This window comes from Antennarius striatus, chromosome 20, assembly GCF_040054535.1.
Source record: "Antennarius striatus isolate MH-2024 chromosome 20, ASM4005453v1, whole genome shotgun sequence".
Lineage (NCBI taxonomy): Eukaryota > Metazoa > Chordata > Actinopteri > Lophiiformes > Antennariidae > Antennarius > Antennarius striatus.
In genome coordinates, this window is record NC_090795.1 from 2294736 (window position 1) to 2316361 (window position 21626).

Sequence of the window (21626 nt, forward strand, 5' to 3'; positions counted from 1 at the left end):
AAACAGCATCTAATCACATAAACCAGTATGAAGACTGAGACTAGTCGGCAAGGAGGGATCTTTGTTTTTGTCGTGTTCGTTGATGTTCTCTTAAAGAATGGAGTGATTACTATTGAGATGTAAGGTCTAAGTGCATGACACAAACGTTATCACAGCCACACATCTTAAGTCACCATTAAAGCCGACGGCAGGCTCTCTCAGAGGTGTTTGACGGATCGCTTTGGACACATTTCACACCCTTTTGACATCAAACTGAAGGATCTGTGATCAACCCTTTCTGCAGAACCGGTAGTGCAAAATTTATGTGAACAACCCAGTTCAACATATTGAATGCCTTCCAGGAGAGACTGTCTGAAAATATGCCCTTTTTTGACTCGTATTACGGCTATAATACACCTTTTCTTTGTCGACAGGCTCTTATTCGGACACAATTTACTTGTGTTGTGTTCTAAACAAGTGTTTCATGAGCGAGTGTTGGAGCTTGTGGTGCAATAGAGGAGCAACAATGTACGCGGTGGACAGAGAGGCAATCTAACAGCGTTGAAGCCCTGAACAAAGTCTCCGCAGAGCTTCATCCATTTCATTTCCTGAATACTGAATAATTACAAACAGTAACATTCGTCAAAGTAAATCACTCCAATAACGTTTGATCAGCAATTGCTCTTGTAGCTGGGTTAAAGTGAGCCGCAAAAAAAGAGACAGTGAGAGTCCCTGGTGTCTCTTTGTCACACTGAAGTTTTTTTTTTGCATATAAATTAATGGCTTAAACTTTCAAACCTTTAAAGGGAGTCAAAATTGGGAATTTAAGGTAAAATAAGCCTCAAGGAAACACATTAGTCGGCATTCAGCTTTTGTTTGAAAAGAGGACAAAAAAGTGCTGTGCCTGGAAAGACTGAATATCTCAAAACTCACCGAGGGGAAGAAAGAGAGAAAAAAATAAAACGATAGGGCTCAGTAGGATATGTCAAGCCTTTATCAATCTTACATTAAGAGAATGTTAATCTCAACTCCCCTCCCCTACCAAAAAAAAAAAAAAAAACCTCCGACTACTCTCCCCCGTGGGCTTGCTTTTCAAAATGCTTGTCTCCTTCCAGCCAACTTCAAATCAATTTCAAGCTCCAATGAGATATATATGTAAAAATGTTAACGGAGAGGTTTCAATATTTATAGTTACTCAAGAGGCCTTCAACTTTGTAGTCTCCGACACAGAAAGGACAAATTCAACAGCGATTGTATTTTTTTTGTCTGTGGTTAAGAGGAATGTTTTTTTTTTGTTGTTTGTTTTTTTTTGGGGGGGGGGTAGGAGAAAAAAAATCTATTATTTGACACGACACAAACAGAAAATCTAGCAATTCTCATCACCGCCTTGACAGTTTGATAAAAGCGTAAATACAAACACCACCAGCAAACACGTACCCCTGCTTCCAATTTCAACTTTCCACCCCCCCCCCCCCCGACTCCCTCCCTCCCCCCTCATTGTGTGATGTCAGACACGAGTCGACGACTGACTGAACTGCCTGCTACAACAGCCTTCCAGCAAACACAGGCTGGTTTACTCTAAAAGGAAACGAGAGGAGCAAAGACGAGACATCAGTTACCCCCCCCGCCCCCGCCCCCCCCCGTAAACACTTGCAGGTCCTTCACAGTTAAGGAACAACAAACCAACAAACAGTATCGGCTTTTTTCAGCTGAATCTGCAGAGAGAGGAGACTGACGTCTGCAACTGTTCCTGTCAACATAATGACTGCGCAAAGTATCAGAGGGATTTGGATTTAGTGATCACTGCCTCAGCTGCTGCTCAACTGCCTTTGGCTAAATGGGAATAAACATCATCGCTCAGCGGAGCTGCAGACTTGTGTTGCCGAGCCCTCATGCAGGGGGAAGTGATGGGCAAACTGCCTGCTTTGGCAATCAGCACTGAATGCCATTTACCGTCTACTGCATTATTTAATATAGTGCACAGGTAAATACAAAAAAAAAAGAAGAAAAAAAAAAGAGTGGGAATGGAAATATCTGAACACTCAAAACATGGTATTTTCATGTAAATGACATGTTGCATTAATAAAAAATAAAAAATGCCTTCGCTCTGCCCTGACAATACATAATACATCCGGTATTTTGGAGCATAAAACCCACGACTGAATGCATCAAAAAATCATCCGCTTTGCAGATTTAAAAAAAAAAGGGGTGGGGGGGGAGGCACAGTGTGAAATGTGGGAAAAGTACTTTTTAACATTCAACGTTTGGGGAATTTTCATTTCCTATGAGGATTTACTCACTTTTGTCACCGTGATCATTTTTTTGCTAGTGTGCATTCAGGGTGTCGATTTGCAGCGTGAGAGATTTGGTCTCGGTTGGTTTACTAGCTTAAAGACAAATATTTGGAACGGTTTAACATTCACTTGTACTGGACAAGAGATTTACAGGCTTTTTATGTCTTTTCAGAACCTCAAATATGAACTGGAACAACTGAAGATCCTGAGAAAGGACCTCAAGTCTCCTCTAATGGACGAGGGTGTTACGATGGTAAAGACGGCATGAAGGCGGCTGAGGGACGTCCCTAACCTTTTCATTTTCAGTAATACTTATCTAGCAAAGTCCACCCAACTGTAAACCTTCTGCTTTTCAGTAGCATCAATTTTTAATCGCCATTAAGAACATAAAAAAACAGTCAGAAACAGGCCTTCGCCTCGGCGGTGAGTCAGAGAGACCTCCCGCCGTCGGACGAGAGCGACGGCGAAGACGGTCACGCCAATCGCATCGAGAGCTTAAAGAGGACTCCGTGGACTCTAAAGGTCTTTCCTGATTTAAAGATCATTCACATCATTGTGGTTCGATAATAATCAGGTTCATTTACAATTTCCTGGACAGGAAACCACATTAAAATTCATAAATTTGGGAAACAGAACCCTCGTATTTCAGCACCGTGGGGTTCTGGAATGTTATTTAAGTCTTATCTTGTGGACTCAACTATTTGAAATATAAATATAAAATCATTCGTAACTAATAAATGGAACTAAATGGAACTCGACGTAACATAAATGTAACTACTCCTTACATTTAAATTGCTCTAAATTTATAAAATATTCTAGTTCCAAACATCACAGTTAGACAGAAAAAAACATGTTTGTTTGTTTCTCTGTTCTAACATAAATCATTTTAATTTATCAGGTTATTAAACCCACAGAACTCCATCAATCAAGGATCAAACTATCAATCAATAAAGAAAAATAACACCAGACAAAAGTTAAGACATTAACTTTGTTCTAAACATTTATTTTTTAGACACTCTGACCTTTTATGATCTCACGGGCCACATTTGTCCCCCCCCGGGGCCTCGAGTTTGACACATGTGCCATAGCAGGACTGCCTTGCATAATACCCAGCATTCTGATGTTTTATTTCTTTTTTTTTTCAATCGTAATGACAAATATTGAAATATTTGAACAGAAATCCAAGGAAACATTCTGAACCTGCAATACAAAAAAACAAAAAAACAAAAACCCAAAGCGGTATTCAGGCCAGCCCCTCCTTGGAACAGATGGACACCTCGATCACATGGCTGGGCACGCATCGCAATGAATAACAGAACAAATAAAACAGTCTCTGCACGGAGACAGATGCATTTGTGTGTGTGGGGGGGGGGAGCACAAACAAAAGGATGCAATATCAGAGCGGGCCCGACTTCTTGTACCGCTGAATAATTGAGATCCTGTGTGATGCCTCTCATTCTGTCAGCATGGGTCAAAAAATGAGGGGAGCAACAGGGGGTGAGTGGGGGGGGGGGCATGGATGAGGAAGCACGCGGTGACCCCCCCCCCTTTTTGTAAGTTTTAAATGTTAAATGTTTAACGGGGGAATCTCTCGAAACAGAAGCTTCAAAAGGGTACGGCTCCATGGGAGCCGGGCTGGAGGTGGTGATGTGGGGGCTCAGAGCTGAGCGCCGCCCCCCCCCGACAACCAACACCACTTTTTTTCTAGGCCGGTTCTTCACGCTTCTCCCCAGGAGTGCAAAAAAAATAAAGAAACAGGTGTGTTTCTGCAGAATTCGTCCCACCACTTGAAGGATGCGAGGAGAGAGCAGTGCAGCGACCGTCGGCCCATGATGTTTTATGCAAATTATTACGGTCGACCAATCAGAAACGAGCGTTTGATTCCACAAAAGACGCTCCGGTCTGCTGCTTTCATCTCTGGTAAGAAAAATATTTAGAAGGGGGGGAAACGATCTCCAGTTTCATTTTAATGGGATTACAGCTCATTACCCCTTCATGGGGGGGAGGGGGGCTCCATTAGGTTATATAAGACGGAACCGCCCCAAACATGACCGAGTGATGCTAAAAAAGCTGTCAAAGTGTTGCTTTAATAGACGCCATTATCTGATTCCTCCAGCAGATCCTGGTGCACAGAAGTGATAGAAGTGAGCTGAGCCTCAGTAGATCAAGTCTACATCCCACTCCAGCTCAGCCCCCCACCCCCCCACCCCATCACAGAGGGCCGTGGGCGTCGTGATGGCACGCTACTTTTTTTTTTTTTTTTTAAAGTCTGAACGGATGCCAGTTTTGTGGAGAGCGCATCAACTTGGGATTTTACAGGAACTTACAAAAGGATTCCTGTGTTGATCAAAGGGGGGGGGGCGTCATCGTCACGGAGATATAAAACATCACCGATGTTCATAGAAAGCTCTCAAAGAGACGCTAAAATATTTTTTTTTAAAAACGATTCCAAATGTTGTTTTTTTTTGTGGTTTTGAATTGTCTCAGATTCATTACTGCAGATGAATTCAGAGCTTATAAAACCTCGTTTCATTAATAATGAATAGGAAAAGGCCGCCGGAAAGCATTCAACCCGCTTAAAATGTGAGCGTCCAATCAGAGCGGCCGACCTGAAACGACCCCAGATGTTTTCAAAAAGAAACGCCGACGTCTGTTTGTTTGTTGCTCTTTGTCCGTCATTTTTACGTAAAAACGCATGAAAAGAAATGAATGGGAAAAAAACAACAACCCCCGATTAGCATCAACTGGAGCTGTCGAGCTCCAACGGACGTCTCCTCCTCGATCGACCAATCAGCTGCCCCGGTTGACCTCACAGCTGATCCGGCGTTTCCTTTTTTAGCTCTGGTAATGACAGGTTATCGTAACGCAAAACGACAAACACACAAATAAAACCGGCCCATCGCTGATCGATACGTGGAAATTCTCACATAGAGACATAGAGACACGACTGGAGGACACACACACACACACACACACACACACACACACACACACACACACACACACACACACACACACACACAGCCTTGAGCGAATCTTAATGCATCCTTCCCCTCTATTACTATGAATAGGCTACAACAACATTGATTTCTAATGTATCAGGTTATGACAGCTCTTCAATATTGCTGGAGGCAGCTGTGTGTGTGTGTGTGTGTGTGTGTGTGTGTGTGTGTGTGTGTGTGTGTGTGTGTGTGTGTGTGTGTGTGTGTGTGTGTGTGTGTGTGTGTGTGTGTGTGTGTGTGTGTGTGTGTGTGTGTGTGTGTGTGTGTGTGTGTGTGTGTGTGTGTGTGTGTGAGCACGCAGCTTGAGGCTGCAGGTCCCTGACAGGGGGAGAGCTGGCATTACGGAGGAGGCTGTTGTTTGTCCTGTCGACTGTCAGCGCGGCTCACAGCAGACCCGGGCCGCTCAGCAGGTGTGTGTTGGTTACCTGGGCTGACTCCTCAGACCCTGTTTCCACCTAAATTATCCCTGCAGAACTGCAGCGGCCACAATAATGAGGCCAGAGCTGCCTGAATGGATCTCTGCGCGCAAGAAGACCCCATAAAAAATGCTTACTTTTATTAATCTGTACCTGAAAGTACATCAGGGCTTTCGCAGACCCCCCCCCCCCATCTAATATTTTAGTTGGCCTTTGAATGACGCAGTCTGGTCCAGGAGGCTCGGAGATGAGCAGCGGCTGTTATTCGGCGGCTGTAATGACAGCGTCTTACCTGCAGGAGGCAGCGTTCCTTGAAGACGTATCCGATGAGTTTGTCCAGATGCATCAGACACTGGTGGTACCGGATGTGATGGGTAAGGACAGGCAGCATCATGGCGTGCTGTATTGGGGGGGGGGGGGGGCAGAGAGGATCGGGTTAAAAAAGGGGGGCAAAGAGACGAGGTGATGAATAAAATAAAATAAAGAGAAACGAGCAGGAATAGAGAATAGGAATCGTGACGAGGAGCGAATTTTTTGGAGAGAAAGTGCGATGATGAGATTTGTGAGAAAGACACAGGGGGGGGGGGCGGTTGATGGAAGGGAACAGGGTGGGGGGAGGAATCAATCAGCCGGTCATTATTTATTAAGTGCTGCTCGGCAACACAGAGATGAAATAATCAAAAGCCCCGTCGCTGCACGGTGAGAGGAAATGACAGAAAGAGGGGGGGGGGGTCACAGCTGGACGGGACCGTCCGATCGATGTCCATTCTGATGTGTAGACACACTTACAGACCCCCCCACCCCCCCGATACTGGAATATATATAAAGAAATCTAAAGTTTGAGTGCTGGTGTACGCACATTAACCCCCCACCACCGCTAGGAGAGAGGGAGGCCTTGCATGTTTTAATTAGTGCTACTGGCTGGGGGAGGGGGGGCTGCCATGTCGCCCCCCGGTGGTGGTGGTGGGGGGCGTCACGGTGGGCCGCGGCGACACGCTCCCCAGGCCTTGTTAAGCAGCCAATTAAAAAGAAGCAAGCCCCCCCCCCCCCCCCCGGTCGTGTCTACAGCTCCCTGACTTGTTCTGATGACTGCCAGGGTGAAGGGCTATATGTGTGTGGGGGTGATGTGTGTGTGTGTGTGTGGGGGGGGGGTTGTTAGAGTTGATACTGAAGCAATTAAAAGGTGGTAGATTTGTAATTTGGTGACACGGACGCCGTCCCTTTGGAACTATTTCTACCCCCACTTAAATATTACAAAGATGAAATAAATGGCCTTCATAGACTTGAGGAACCATTACATTGTTGCCCCCCCCCCCACACACATACATCGATTTAACCCTCATATTGTTTTGTAAGACCTGGAAGGCCCACAGTTTTTAGAACCTCATTTAAAGGGACCTCCAGCTGCGATTGGTCCAGATGTTGCTGAGCTGAACGAAACCAGCCAATGAGAGACCGCCGTCAGTTGTTGGTATTTAATGCATTTAAAAACAAAACAAAAGAAATAGTTCTCATACTCAGAATTGCGGCATTTTGATGGCAAATCTTAGGATAACAACTTTCTAAAGAGAGATTCAATTTGTGTTTTCAGCAATTTCCTGTAAATATTTCTGCGTTCCCCGGATTCTTCACGCGATGCATCAAGCAGGAGATAAATGTAAATAGTGACCATAATAGTGCATTTCTGCACTTGAATAAAAACCCACATTCAAACTTATTCCCACTCTGGTTGGACAAATAAAAAAAAGCAATGCTTTCAGCTTGAGATGTTTGCATCTGACTTGAGAGGCTTTTCACACAAGAACGCAAAAAAAAAAAAAAAAAAAGGGGCCAGGAAGCCAAGGCCAGGAATCTCAAAAAAATAAATTAAAAAAAACCCAAAACAAAAACGCAACATAAACATTCACAAATAAATAAATTGCATTCCCTCAAAAGACTCCCAATGAGGACCCTGATCCCCTGATGCCAGAGCGGAAACCGGCCTTGGCGATAACAGAAAACCGAGTGGGTTTGCTATTATTCCTCCACAGAGCGACTGTTTGCAGAATCAAGAATCGACGGGTCAGTTCTTTTTTTTTTCATTTTTTAACTCTCTCATCTGTCTCGTCTCTCGTCACTTGATAAAGTGCAGAGTGTACCGCCGCCATTCCGAACTTGAAAATTATTCATGAACCAATTAGTTGTAGCAGTACAGCTTGAAGCAAATATAATTGGGCAGCAATTATGGATAGGATCCTTCTTTTGCGAGACCTTTTTCCTGGAAGAAGAGGTCTGGGGTTTTTTTTTTTGTTTTTTTTGCCGGGGCTAGAAGTTTTCTGTCATTCCTCTCCAAGTGTGAGCCGAGAGCATCGGATTGTTGGAGATCCTTTGCTTCGCGTAGAAAAGATGGGGAAGCAGCGATCAGAGACCATGATGTGAAACACCGACGCCAATTATTATAGAAACGGGCAAAAAAATATTGGAAATAGTGTAGAAAGAAAAAAACGATTACATAAAACACACCCGAACGTTTTGTGATGCAGAAAAATATCAGTTCATAAACGTTTAAATTATAGTAAATAATAAGATAGTTTGTCGCTCTATTGCGGAATTCATTCATCGCGTGTGGTTCCGTCGTAAGAACGAATCTTGACAGGAGGGGGTCCGATAATGAGGATAAATTGTGGACATTTACCTCAACTGGGGTAAATCAGGGTAAAGGTGAGTTCCTACGTCGCCCCCTGTTGCCCGTCTTGCCAATGCGGGTGTTAGCTTAGCTTCAGAATGGAGGCGACGGCGGTTTTAACGAAGCAAACTTTGGGATCTGTCGTCCTGGTTTCCACGGCGACGCTGATGAAATAACTGGATGACCCCTATTAGCCCACATCCGGTTCGTTCTCTCCAGATATACTTCATGGTTAAATGCCCCGCTCCCCAGGGCAGCTGGGGGCACCCTCGCTGCTGGTCTCAGGTTCAGGTCCAGGTCCAGGTTGGCTCTGGTTGGAGCTCTGAGGTTGATGTTTGTCCATCTTCAGTTTGGTTCTGAGGACGTTTTATGTCCCCAACTTCAGTTCTAAGTCCGCTGCAGGTCTCAGAGCGTCTCTGCGCTCCAAGCTGGGACCAACCACACCCTCATTGGGGGGGGGGGGGTTCCAGAGACTGGAGTCACTGATCCAGACAGCAAGATGCATAAAAGATGCCGACGCTCTGATGAAATGAAACAAGTTCACATCTAAAGTTCCACTAACGAACTAGTTTGTGCTTTTTATTTCTTTAGGGAGATGGGAGGCCACATATGAGAGGTTTTTGTTTGTGTGTGTGTGTGTGTGTGTGCGTGTGTGTGTGTGTGTGTGTTACCTGACACACGTCGGAGCGGATGCCGGTCTTCCAGAAGCCCTGGCTGCTGAGCTCCACCGTCACCTCGCGGCGCATGGTGTTCTTCTGACGGATCTTCTGAAGAGCTTCCTGCCGAACAACCAACCAGTCAATTATTGATCGGGTTGGAGCGCCGCCATCGGGGACAGTTCCCCCACCCCTGCCTTCGCTCCCCCCACCACCACCACCACCACCACCCACCCCCTCCCTGACAGACAGGCTGGCACATGCAATAAAGTGAAAGCTGTGCAGGCCGTGACACACATACAGCGAGGAAGGAGGATCAGGGGAGCTGACAGTTTCTGGCTGTCCGAGCTAATGGTGGGACTACAATGAGCCGGCATGGTGGTGGACAGTGTCGGGGGGGTGGGGTGGGGGTTTATTCCCTGTACCAAGAGTCGAGGCACCCGTCTGCCCATTAGGACCGATGCTCCAGACCCTGCAGGTGCCTCCATCGGCAGGAGGAATCATTACGGACACACACAAACAGCATCATGTCATCCGCACAGAAAAGAACTGGAAAACCCAGAGGGGGGAGGGTGGGGGCGCTCAAAGACACCAGGGTCCCACAACATAACAGACGTCTCAGGACGTGTTGACAGAACGCACCTCCTAAACGGTGTCGGCTCGGAACCGAGTCGAACGCCATCGACATTTTGCGTCTTAAGTTGTGACGCGATTCCGCCGAAAAATGGAACGGCGGGGAGAAAAGATTTGACTCGCAGAGGAAATAAGAACAACAAAGGCATGAATAAATAATGACATCCTACTTTGAACTGTGCATCAAAGTGAACAACGCTCGCCCACGCCCAAACACACACACACACACACACACACACACAAAACAACCATATATGGAGAGCAGCAATCAGATGCAAAGTGCGAATGAGATGTAAATAGTTTATTATGCGAGGCGTTCCCTCTACGGGGTCACGGAGTGGACAAAAGTACATCAGTAAATAATTAGGACACAGGGGCGGGCGGGATAACTTTCTGCTGGTCAGACAAAACAAGTCACGGCCCGTTTCACTCCCGATGATCGCCGGGCTCTCTGCTGACAGCGGCGTCCTCTGTTCCGGTTCAGGCGGAGGTCAGAGGTCAAAAGACTCCCGTCTGGAAGCCCCCCCCCCCCCACCGCGGGGAGGAAAGAGAGAGGTGCACATCTGTCGCACGTGGGCTGTTGTTTACTTGCACTCTGAGCTCTTTCTCAGCAGGTTATCCAAAGTTGTCTCTCCCCAGAGTGAAGTAGGCGGCCCAGGAACGGGATTGTTACACGGATGTCCTGAAAACTCCACAGATATCCATCGAATCCTCAGATTTTTCCATCATTTCCTGATTTTTCCTGGTGGAAAAGCTGAATCCATGGAATGCAGGTGTGCATTCAGCGAAGAAATAAAACTTGTGAAGTCTTAATATTTTGTCGTTCTTAGAACAGATCTTATATTTCTACTATTTTTACCAGTTTGGATGCATTTGGAGAGAAAAGGACTTTCCATTGATTTAACTGCTCCTGTGGGACTTCCTGTCTATCAGACCGAGCTTCCTGTCTGAACAATCCCAACAACTTGAGACACCTGTGCAGCGTTGCCTCATTAATATTAATGTTGACCACATTAAGCAACATTTTGCCCACATCCCATCCCAATAAGGAGACAAACTACCGTCTTGTTCCAGTCTCACACTCACATCAGTTCCTCATGACTCACAGAGCTCTAAAAATAGAAAATGACTGTTTGTGGTTTCAATTGGATCAAATTCTTTTAACAAGTATTTTTTCCTTGTAGCATCTTTTTGCTAAACCTGTAAATAAAAGCTCTGGTTTAAAAAAAAAAAAACTTTTGCAGCGGGACGAGGATCCTGAGAGAAACTCTAGTCTGGAAACGACTGAGAAAAACCCAGCAAAGCACCGGCTCAGCGCTGCATGCTGATTAAAAATTATAATAGTAAAAAGAATTTAAAGATATAATAAGGTCATTTGCGTCTGTATTTCTTTGTCATGTTTTAGAGACTTTAATACTAATAGACCATTTCAAGAAAGTCGTTTTATTTTCAAATTATTGACGCAAAAAGTTTTTGGTTTTTTTTTTCGGACAGTCCCGTCCATTAAAATCGACAACACTTGCCTGGAAACACACACTGTCAGAGCGTACAGCATGTCGCTCATTGTGACACACACACACACACACACACACACACACACACACACACACACACACACACACACAAAGGAAGAAGATGCAACCCCTGCACACTTTCCATGTGAGATTTGGAAACGGGTGCTGAAGTGTGAAGGCCAGTTGTGCAAAGACGCACACCTCTGGTCCTCCCTGGTCTCACCGGGGCCCTGGGGGAGTCGACGCAGCAGGAGGAACGCGGCGCGGGGCCGCGAACGCCTCTGACAGGGCGATTCTTACCGGGTAGAAAACGCAGGAGGAACAGATGTTCAGTGTTTTACCAGAGGAACGTTCACACAGGAAGTTCCAGTCTTCCCCTCAGGCATCGGATAAGCAGAGACGACACCATAGGAGGGGGGGGGGCACTGACGTGGTCAACGTCTGTGTGTGTGAGCGCATGTGTTTGGGTTCACTAATTGCTCTGGCGGAGGCTGACAGCAGGATTGTCAGCGCCTGTTAGCCAGAAAAGCTTTGCCAGAGCTACAGAGCTACCTGAGAGAGGAGCTAATTGAGCTCGGAGTTCTTTTGCTCATTATTGGTTCAGAGTGCATCAAACACACCGACTCAGGGGGGGGGTCCGTTCTGGAACATTCACTCGCCTCTCGCAGAAGGAAAACTAGTTCAGGAGGAAAAGTTTAGAGACGTGGCGGCTGCAGCTAAGTTCAGGTCACAAGAACGAAAATGTGAGAAAAATCCCAGCGAAGGCGAGGCCATTATTCACCAAACCTAAACCTTTTCACCCCCCCCCCCCACCACCACCACCACCACCACCCCGTCCCTGGTGGTGGTTTGACCTTCAACGCGAAATAACTGCCGTCTCATTCCGAGCTGTAAATTCATCTAAATTATGCAACAAAGTTAAATAAAAAGTGTTGATACCTGAAGACAAAAAAAAAAAAAAGCTCTAAAGTGCTGATAAATGCGACGCTAAACGAGAAGGGAGGATGTGGAAACATGGATGGGGAGGTGGGGGGGGGGAAATAGTTATGGATGAGGCAATCCGCGCCAGGCAAAGGCCGAGAGAGATGATGGAAACGACTGAATGTGTACCGAAGGAAAATTAAAAAATGAGGCTAATTCCTCGGAGCTATTCGGTCGAAGGTGTGGTGAATAGTTATCAGCTGATGTTTGTCAGGGACAATTTGACGACTTAGCCGAGGTGAGGTTAGCATCAGACAAAATCAATTATCATATATGAGATCAGTCGTGGGTTTAAAGTGAAGCCCTGCGTGCAAAAAATTCTAATATTTATGTGTGCAAAAGATTAAATGCATGCAAGTGAAGTGTTGTTGGACAAAAATTGCTAAAAACAAAGAAAAAAAATAATGTTGTTTCTTTGAGGGTAGGGGGGCCTTCCTCCTCGACCCACCTCTCTCTGGGTCAGCTTCTGCTTGTCCAGCTGTTTGACCTTGGGGCTGTTGGCCAGCAGGTGGCGTAGTTTCACGTAGCTCTTCCACAGCTTCTGGTACCTGCAGAGAGGAAAGAAAAGGAGTCGATATTTCATCTGCAGCTGGTCTGATGTTAAACACGATCAACCGGTTGTGTGTGTGTGTGGGGGGGGGCAGTGGCATCAACTGTATATATGTGTCGTAAGATGGGGGGGAGGTGACACACGACTCCAAATCCAAGACCTCAACCTCCTTCCTCCCTTTTTTTCCCATAAAACCCTCATTGTCTTCTTTGCTCTCATTTGCATCTGAAAAGAGGCGGGGTGTTAGCGGCAAGGTGACATGTAGCCACCATGCTATCCACCTAACCCCCCCCTTAACCACAACCCCCCCCCCATTTCTCTCTCTTTTCAATCAGAGCTCTTGATTGATGCGCTGAGGGTCCGGGTGTGACCGTTCTGCTCCCATTCAGGAGACTTTCTCCTCATTACCCACAGTTATTCAATTATGACTGGTGGGATAGAGGGCTAAGGTGGTGGGGGTTCGAAGTGGGGGGTGGGAGAAAGGATGGAATGGAGAGGGGGGGTGTTATGAGGAATAGAAGAATTGTAGAGCTTTAATCGGCTCACCGCCACCTCCAAAGGCGAAGAAGAAGAATAAGAGAGTCAGACGGGAAGAGAGATCGAGTCTGTCCACCCTGGGAGCCCCCCCGCCCCCCCCCCCTCCACCTCCGTTCGTCCCCAATCCGCCGCGATGACCTTTCCTCAGATCCACCGCGAGCTCTCGGCGTAGCGTCGTAGACGCCCTCGCCGTTAGCATACGCCGCCGCCGCCTCCTGCCTTGAGCTCTTTCACGGACATCTGGACCCCCCCTCCCCCCCACTGGTTTACAGGCGCTAACAGTAATGGCTGCCTTCTTTTAGTTTATTTTTTTTTGGTTGGGGGGGGGGTTGAGGGGAATTCAGACTGCTATCCGTAACGTAAATGTTCCGTAATGGATTCGTTGAAACATGACAGAACCATTACCGATGGCGCTCGTTCACTATGGGATGTTCGGCCCCCCGGGAAGCGAGATGGGCGGAGTCACAAAATCACAGGCACTAGCTTCTATTTATTTAATTTTTAATTATTTATTTACTTATTTACTTGTTTACTTATTTTTCCTTCCTTCCTTACTTTCTCATTTCTTTATGCTTTTATTTTGGGTGCTGGCTGCTTAGCGATCACTCTCGTGACTCTTCTTTCCTCCCACGCAGGCGACAAATCTACTAAATATCTGGAAAATATGAGGTCAAACTTTCCGCCGCCTCATCATGACCTTGCCGGACGAGGTTACCGCCTCTTAAAATCTGCCGCGTCGTCGTTGTAAATCTCGCGTCCGGCGCGGGCCTGCATGACGGGAAGACGAAGAAGCTGCCGCCGCGGCTTCTCGGGTCTCGTGATGTTAATATCCGCCGCCGCCGAAATCAACAGCGACTCCTGCCCTCGCTACACGCATCATTAGCGGCGGCGGCGGCGGGAAATCCTTTCCGCTGGTCTCTTACGACTCGTTTCTGCGTGGGCTAATGATGTCCCAGTCTATCCATAAATTTGTCGTCTGTCGCTTTGAGAAGTTTGAAAATGGCAGCGGGGTGGGGGGGCGGGTGCGAGGAGGGATGAAAGGAGCTCGGCGGACAGGCGGCTAAAACGTAACGGCGGGGGGAGAAGGGGGGACATTAGTCGGGGAAGAATAAGCAAACTGGTTCTGCCTAAATGGTTTTCCTAATGATCACACTTTTGTTTGCTTCCTGGATGCGGCGAAAGAAGACGCGGATTCAGGTCGGAAACAAAAATCCTACGTCTCGCCGTCCCAGGAGAGCGCCCCCTGGCGTGCACCGCCAGCGTGTGTGTGTGTGTGTGATCTTACTGGGGGTCTCCGGCGTAGCTGAGCTGCGCAGGCCGGATCCCGAAGTGAACGATGATGGGGAAGGTGATGACGTCCGCGTTGAACTGCTCCCTGTCCAGCTGGTCGATCCGCACCGAACTCGGTTTCTACGGAAACAAACAAACGTCGTTCAGCTGGTACGCGTTATAAATAATCCCATATGTGATAAATAATCCCATACATGAGGGTCATCTGTCAGGGATGCAATAACAGCTCCGGCTCGGAGCTTAACACGCTGTCGGGGGGATGGCGGGCTAACTTTCTGACACTCGTATCGGGCAGGCTGACAGGCAACACGTCCGCCGCCGTTTCACCCCCCACCCCCCACCCCCATGAATCACAGCTAGCCTGTCAGACGCTGCGGAGGATCAGAGGAAGGAAGCCGCATCGCCGGGCGTGATGAGCGGCACGACAGATGGCCGGAGGCTCGCGCTCACCTTGACGTTAGCGGCGCCGGGCTCCACGCAGCCGGCATACAGACTCAGATTTAGAGGCTGAAGGGGGGTGGGGGGGTCGCCAGACGACCTTTAAGGCGGACGTAACCGCGTCCGATCGGCCCGTTTAGAATCCAACCCCCCCCACCCCAGTTGTTCAGCCTGCATCGGTGACCTTGACCTATTTCAAGCTTCCCCAACGACTCAGAGCTGCGTTACCTCCAAACCTGCCTGGATTGGTCGGTTTCTTCCCACCATAAGAAACATTTAATCCATTTAAAAACCAATAATAACAAACTCTTCCACCCACACGCGACATCTGTTCTCAAAAATCTTAAATTTTTATTTTATTTTGTATGTTCTGATCCCCGAAGGGAAATTAAGATGATTAATAAATATAAATATAAAATAAATATAATAAAAAAAATACACATTAAATATAATATAATAAATATAACTAATAATATAATATAATTAATATAATTAATAAATAATAAATAATAAGCAGGTAATTAAAACAAAAGATTTCAAATGACACGAATTCGACTCAGGGAACGAGTCTGAATTCAAACTCCATTTAAAAATAAAAATTTAACACCTCCACCAAAAAAATAATCCAATGAGGAGGACGGACGATCCCTCCAGGTGGCGCCGTTTCACTCGTCACGCCTCCGTGCCTGACCTTTTTAACAGGCTGCGGTTGACAAGCCTGGATGATGGTGGGGGTTGGGGGGTGTGATATACCCACCTACCTGGATACCCCTGACAGCAACAATTCAGTCCTGCCAGTAAGAGCAGCTAACTCAATAACTCAAACCCCCCACCCTACCCCCCCCAGCAAAGGTTACACAATCATATCTGCTGTTATTATGCAACCTTTTAGCTCCCGATGACATCTTCACCTTTACCAAAACACAATTACTGTAAAATACGGGCCAGACAGGAAGGTTAAGCAACTCCATGGTGACGTTAAATCTACGCTGATGACAGCCGACTGTCCTTGGGGGGGGGGGGTAATAGGTGAGGCTGCCGGTGTCATGGGCTAACATGTGGGCTGGGCTTATTCCTGGAGCGTCTGGCTTTCCAGGGGAGGCTACCCTTGGAAAAAAGGCAGACGAGGCCGCCAACCTGCCCCCGTTTTGTTCCTCACCATGCCCGGGTTGGTGACGATCATGCCCTTGCACTCCTCGGCGTATTTCTGCCACTCCAGCTCCTCCCACTGCAGCATGTCGGCGATCTCCTCCTCGGGGACCAGAGGTTTGCTGCTGCGCAGCAGGTAGAGCAGCACCTGGTGCATGGACAGCACCTCCTTCCCCCCGTCTGAGGAAAGAGGGAAATGTAAGTAACGACTGAGTAACACCACAAAAGTACGGCGCCCACCAGGGAGTTACGGGTTTGTTCTAGCAGGCGTGCGCCACTCAATAAGATCCACTTTAATGGACTCATCTAAAATAAAATTGATTGACTTCCATTTATGAGCGTTTCCACGGATTGATGTGTAACAAATCTAAGGCCCTCCCCACGCTGGTAGAGAACAACAAAATGCATAAACCCGCACAGTAACTAAACAGCATCGTGACGCCCTCGCCGTGACGCCCCGTCTTTCTCTCCTCGCATCAGAAACATTCCAAAAAGGACCGGATTTTATTTTATTTTATTTTTTTTTATTTATTTTGAGAGGCTTTGTAAAACAGGCAGATGAGTGTTTGCAGAGGACTAAATTGTGAAATCTGCGAGAGAAGTTGAAGTTGAAGGTAGGTTGGCGCGACTGTCAAATAAAGACGGCTGCGGGGATCGCGGCGCGACAGCATCATCATGTGGCCGAAACAGGAACTGCACAGCAAGCTCCGGCGTGTGCAAGTCGATCTAAAGCAGCACAGATATGAACACACGCCGGAATGTTTGATGGAACATCAGTGGCAGAAGTGCAGCCCCCCATGTTTATTTGCATGTTTTCCATGTGAGTGCTGTTCCGCCGCTGACCACCAGAGGGAGACAAAACAGCACCAGAGAGAGATTAACGGATGTTCCGTTTCGGTCTTTTAAGAGTCTTACCGGGTAAGAATCGGACAAAACGTGGCATGAAATGGAATTTCGGGCACCCGGATGCTTCGTTGTCAAACTCAGGACCTGGAGGAAAAAATGGGGGGAAAGAAGTTTTGTTGTTAGACGGAGCAAAGAAAAGACTTCACAATCATGTCGCCTGACAGTTTCATCACCATTAATCAATTCCAGCGTGCCCTCTCTGTCTTAAACCTTATCTGTGACTGCGTGAAGAGGGAAAACAAAGAAGGATATTTATTTTTATTTAAGCTCACAGGATTTGGAACTGATATAAAACTGACTAACAGGAGGAGAAATGTCACCTCCCCGAGGTGTAGAATCTATATTCTACAAGAGGTGAAATAATGATGCATCACACTACAAGATATTACTGAGCGTCAGAGGGAACAATATTGCACCTAATATGATTTCTCTCGCATCACCTCATAGGGAGACGAGTGCAAACACAATAAAGATTGTCCTGGTTTACAGGGAGAACAAACCGCAGCCGAAGGCTTAAGATTAGAAAAGCGTCCGGCGGCGCACAAAAAGGTCTCCCGTGTTTCCCCCCGCTCCACGGCAGGACGTCTCTGATTGGTTCTTCCGACCGGAATCGCAGCGATCTGACGCGAGCGGACAGTTTTTTTTAAATCAAACTCTGACGATGTTTTGAGAGAAATGTAGGCCGAGTCCACGCAACGACTGAAAAGATTTGTCTTCTGAAGCAGAAAATAAAAAGTAAAACACAAACAAGAGATGAGGAAAGAGAAAGGAAGAAGAGGAGGAACGTATCAGAGCGGTGGAATATTGATCCACCGCTGCTCCCTGTAGTTTAGCAGGTTAGGATATAAACAGATAATAAGCAGCTATAATCAGATTGATTTTATTAATTGATCCTTGTCTGTCTGTTCCTTCATTCTTACACACTTGCGACACATTTGTGCCATGAACTTGACAATTAATGTAGACGAATGTAACAAATGTCAAAACCGAGACAAACAACTGTATTTTATTTTGAAAGGTCAACATCTTAAATGGGGCACACCCCATGTTGTTTATGTGTGAATGTATTTATCATAGATTTAATCCTTCCTGCCACACGTGAGACTTTCCTCCAGCGGCTGTGTTCTCTCTGCTCCCAGACTCCTACTGGTTCTGTGTGGGTTGGGGTTAAGGGTCAGGGTTAGGGTTTGGGTGAGAGTAGGAATTAGAGTTAGAGTTAGGGTTTGGGTTCAGATTAGAGCTAGGGTCAAGGTTCAGGTTAAAGTTAGGGTTAGGGGTTAAAGTTAAGGTTTGGGTCAGGTTTAGATTAGATTGGTTCTGGGTTGGGTTAGAGTTAGAGTTCAGGTGGGAGTAATGATTAAGAGTTAGATTTATAGTTAGGATTAGGGTACGGGTTAGGATAAAGGTTAGAGTTAGGTTTTGGGTTCGGATTAGAGTTAGGATTAGGTTTCGGTTAGGGTTCAGACCAGAGTTATATAGAGTTAGAATCAGGGTTGGGTTAGAGTTTGGGTCAGGGGTTAAGGTTAGGGGTCGGGTTAGAGTAACAGTAAGGTTATGGTTCGGTTTGGGTTAGAGTAACAATTTGAGTTAGGGCTAGGTTTAGAGTTAGGATTAGGGTAAGGGTTAGAGTTAGGATTAGGAGTTAAGTTTATGGTTTGGGTTAAGGTTACAGTTTGGGTTTGGGTTTAGAGTTTGGGTTCGGGGTTGAGGTTAGGGGTCGGGTTGAGGTTAGGGGTCGGGTTGAGGTCCTACCTGTCAGGTTCCAGTCGTACAGCTCCAGAATGTCCTGGAACAGGTAGGAGGCGAAGAGCTCCAGGCCGCGGACGCAGTAGTTCTAGAGACAGGAAGCACAGCGTCAGGAGCAAACAGACTCCAGAAAAAAAAAAACAACGCCGCTACAAAGAGCGTCTTAACGGAGATACGACCGATAAGTAAATCCACTTCTCTAACTTTGTCACATAAGCCACCTTATCGAGGTAATCATCGACCTCTACGGGTCACAAAGAGCCTCTCCTGGAAGGATTAGCACCTCGGCTCGCCCAGGTGTGTGTGGAGGAGTTCAGACCTCCAAACCGTTTGAGATTGGAAACAAAACGGCGAGATAAAGCGGGGGTTTTTACCCACCTCCGGCGTCATCTCCTCGATGAAGTGAATGGTGTAATCTATGTTGAAGCGGATCACTCGGCACAACGGAATCTGTGGGTGTTGAAAGGAGGGATGAGAAGGAGAAGAAAAAGGCGAAGTGCCGCGGCTCATTAGCGCGGCGTCAGGTGGAGGTTACAGCTTCTCAAGGAAACTCATTAAAAAGCCCGATCGCCGTCGTCCACCAGGAGGCGGCGGCGAGCGTGGCGGGAATCACATGGTGACAGGCGGAGAAGTTTATAACACCAGAAACCTTTGGTCAATTTAAAAAAAGAAAGAAAAACATGACATCTTCTACACACACACACACACACACACGCAAATGAACTGAAATCACACTAAATAGATAAGCCCCCTCTTCGGTGTTTAATCTCGGCGGTTACACGGTCTTTGTTGTCAGAGTGCCAGAGGTCCATTTTAAGAGATTAACCCAGGAGACACGTTTATTCTTGCCCATCCTTGCAGCTAACTAGCAGGGGGGGGGGGTAATATGATCACGCTCCCAGGTTTCTAATCCTACCCCCCACCCCCCTACGCCACTGCGTAACATTTACCGGCGGCTTTTAACACGGGGGGCCGCTTAAATTATCCAGTTCAAATCACGCTTCTAATCCTCGCGGCTCTTTTTCAAGCCAGACAGATATTGACCGGTGGGTTTATTATTCAAACATGCTAGGCGCATGCGGACACACACACACACACACACACACACACACACACACGTATTGATGTTTTTTTTTCCTTTCATGAAGAGTTCTGGTGGCCCCTCGCCCCCCCCTCTTCCCGATCGATCCTCATCCCCTTTTTAAAACCTCCTTTTTTGGGTTAAAAATGGCTTCAGGAAGAAGAACAGGCTCCTCTAATGTCGTGACCTCCTCGTGACAAGGTCGGCGCAGCTCGAGGAGCGAGACAAACAAAAAAAAAACAACAAGAAAACGAATCGGGAAGCAAAGAGCTGCTTTTTTGAGATCATTTTTTTAAGGGGAGGTGAATAATGGGAGGAGGAGGGCTTCCTCGCTCAAAGGCTGGATTACGCGTTGACTGAACCGCCGCGTGGGAGGAGGACGAGGAGGAGGAGGAGGAGGAGGAGGAAGGAGATCCTCCTCGCCAGAGTGGCGGTCAATAGGGAGGTTATAAAAGCAGACGTGGGCGGAGAAGCAGGACCGGACCGACACGGCAGATATTAAAAAAAGAGGATATTTTTATTACATCAGCTCCAGCTGCCTTCCTTTTATTTCTGGATATAAACACAAGATTTCGCTTTGAATTAATCCTCGTTTGCAGGATTTCACGCCGCCGGTTTCCTTACGTTGGTGAGCGGCATGTGGGAGAACAGGGAGAAGCCTTCGAACAGATACTCGTGGTCGTCGTACTCGATCACCGTCGGCCTGTCGGTCTGAAACAAACAGAGAGCGACAGGCGTTACTCGCGGCAGCCAAAAGCATGCGAGTGTGTGTGTGTGTCCCCCGCTGGACGGAAGGAGCAAAAGTCGTACCAGGAAGTTGGTGGGCGGGGACACGGTGATCCTGTAGTGGAACAGCTTCCCGGCGTTGTTGTTCATGGCGCGACACTTCTTCACCGACTGGAAACAGAAAAAGCAGACGTGACATCACAAACTGTCGTTTCCTCTTTTCTCTGTTTGCTTAAGGACTTAAGAGTTAATTAGCATTCCCATAAATCCACACACACACACACACACACTCGAATGCCAACTTCAGTTGACGGTTATCGCCGCTGCGCAGAGGAACTTTTTTTTTTTTTTTGCGGAATCTAAACGTTAATAAGATTTCAGGAAAAACAAAAATCTTAATTTAGTGGAGTTTTCTGTGTCTAAGGCCATTAAAAGAAAAAAAAAGAAGAAGTAAAAACTCATTTGGAAACGACGAGCAATTAGCCGACTAATCGAGTTGCGCGAGAGAGCGAGAACCTCTTTGTTCGGCCCCGGATAGATTTTTAAAAACGTCCTTCACGTGACGGTTACAATGCTCGCAAAAAGAGAGAGAGGAACGGCCGGGAGGGGGGCGACCTCAGCGGTGTTCAACGGCGTTCATCCGCGGGCTGGTGTTAATTAACTTCACTGAAAGTCGCGCAATCGTTAAAAAGAATCCGTGACCTTCGTTGATCTCTATCGGTAAAAACACATGACGGTTCAGCCTCCGGTTCTCCTGAAACATGAAGTTCAACCTCTAATAAAAACTGAAGAAAAGTTGTTGTTTTACAGCTTTCAAGGTCTTTTCAGGTTTTATATTTAAACTTCAGCTCGTACGGTATCACATGACTCCCTACTAAAAATCTGTGATGAGGTGAAGTCGCGAGCGTTGATGCGCGAAAAGCGTGAAAGCGCACTGTACGTGAAACTGAAAGCTGCCTATGCTTCCTGTCATGTGACCTGAAGTAACCAATCAGCCCTAGAGGAACGTTTACAGGAACCACAGCTTGGGATGGAAATACGAAAGCGTCGTGGTTGCTCACTA

At 46.9% G+C, this 21626-nt stretch overlaps 1 protein-coding gene across 2 annotated transcripts in view; it reads right to left on the reverse strand.

Annotated features, from left to right (window-relative positions):
• The window catches only part of drosha (drosha ribonuclease III), a 76005-nt gene that overhangs the window by 47960 nt on the left and 6419 nt on the right, over positions 1-21626 (reverse strand). For both annotated transcript variants that reach the window (XM_068343772.1, XM_068343773.1), the window contains exons 8-17: positions 20648-20734; positions 20462-20548; positions 19135-19206; positions 18763-18844; positions 17020-17094; positions 16115-16284; positions 14513-14637; positions 12589-12688; positions 9028-9135; positions 5984-6091 (exon numbers count right to left, since the gene is read on the reverse strand). In XM_068343772.1, coding sequence (XP_068199873.1) covers positions 5984-6091; positions 9028-9135; positions 12589-12688; positions 14513-14637; positions 16115-16284; positions 17020-17094; positions 18763-18844; positions 19135-19206; positions 20462-20548; positions 20648-20734 — 1014 coding nt within the window. The remainder of the gene's footprint in view (positions 1-5983; positions 6092-9027; positions 9136-12588; positions 12689-14512; positions 14638-16114; positions 16285-17019; positions 17095-18762; positions 18845-19134; positions 19207-20461; positions 20549-20647; positions 20735-21626) is intronic.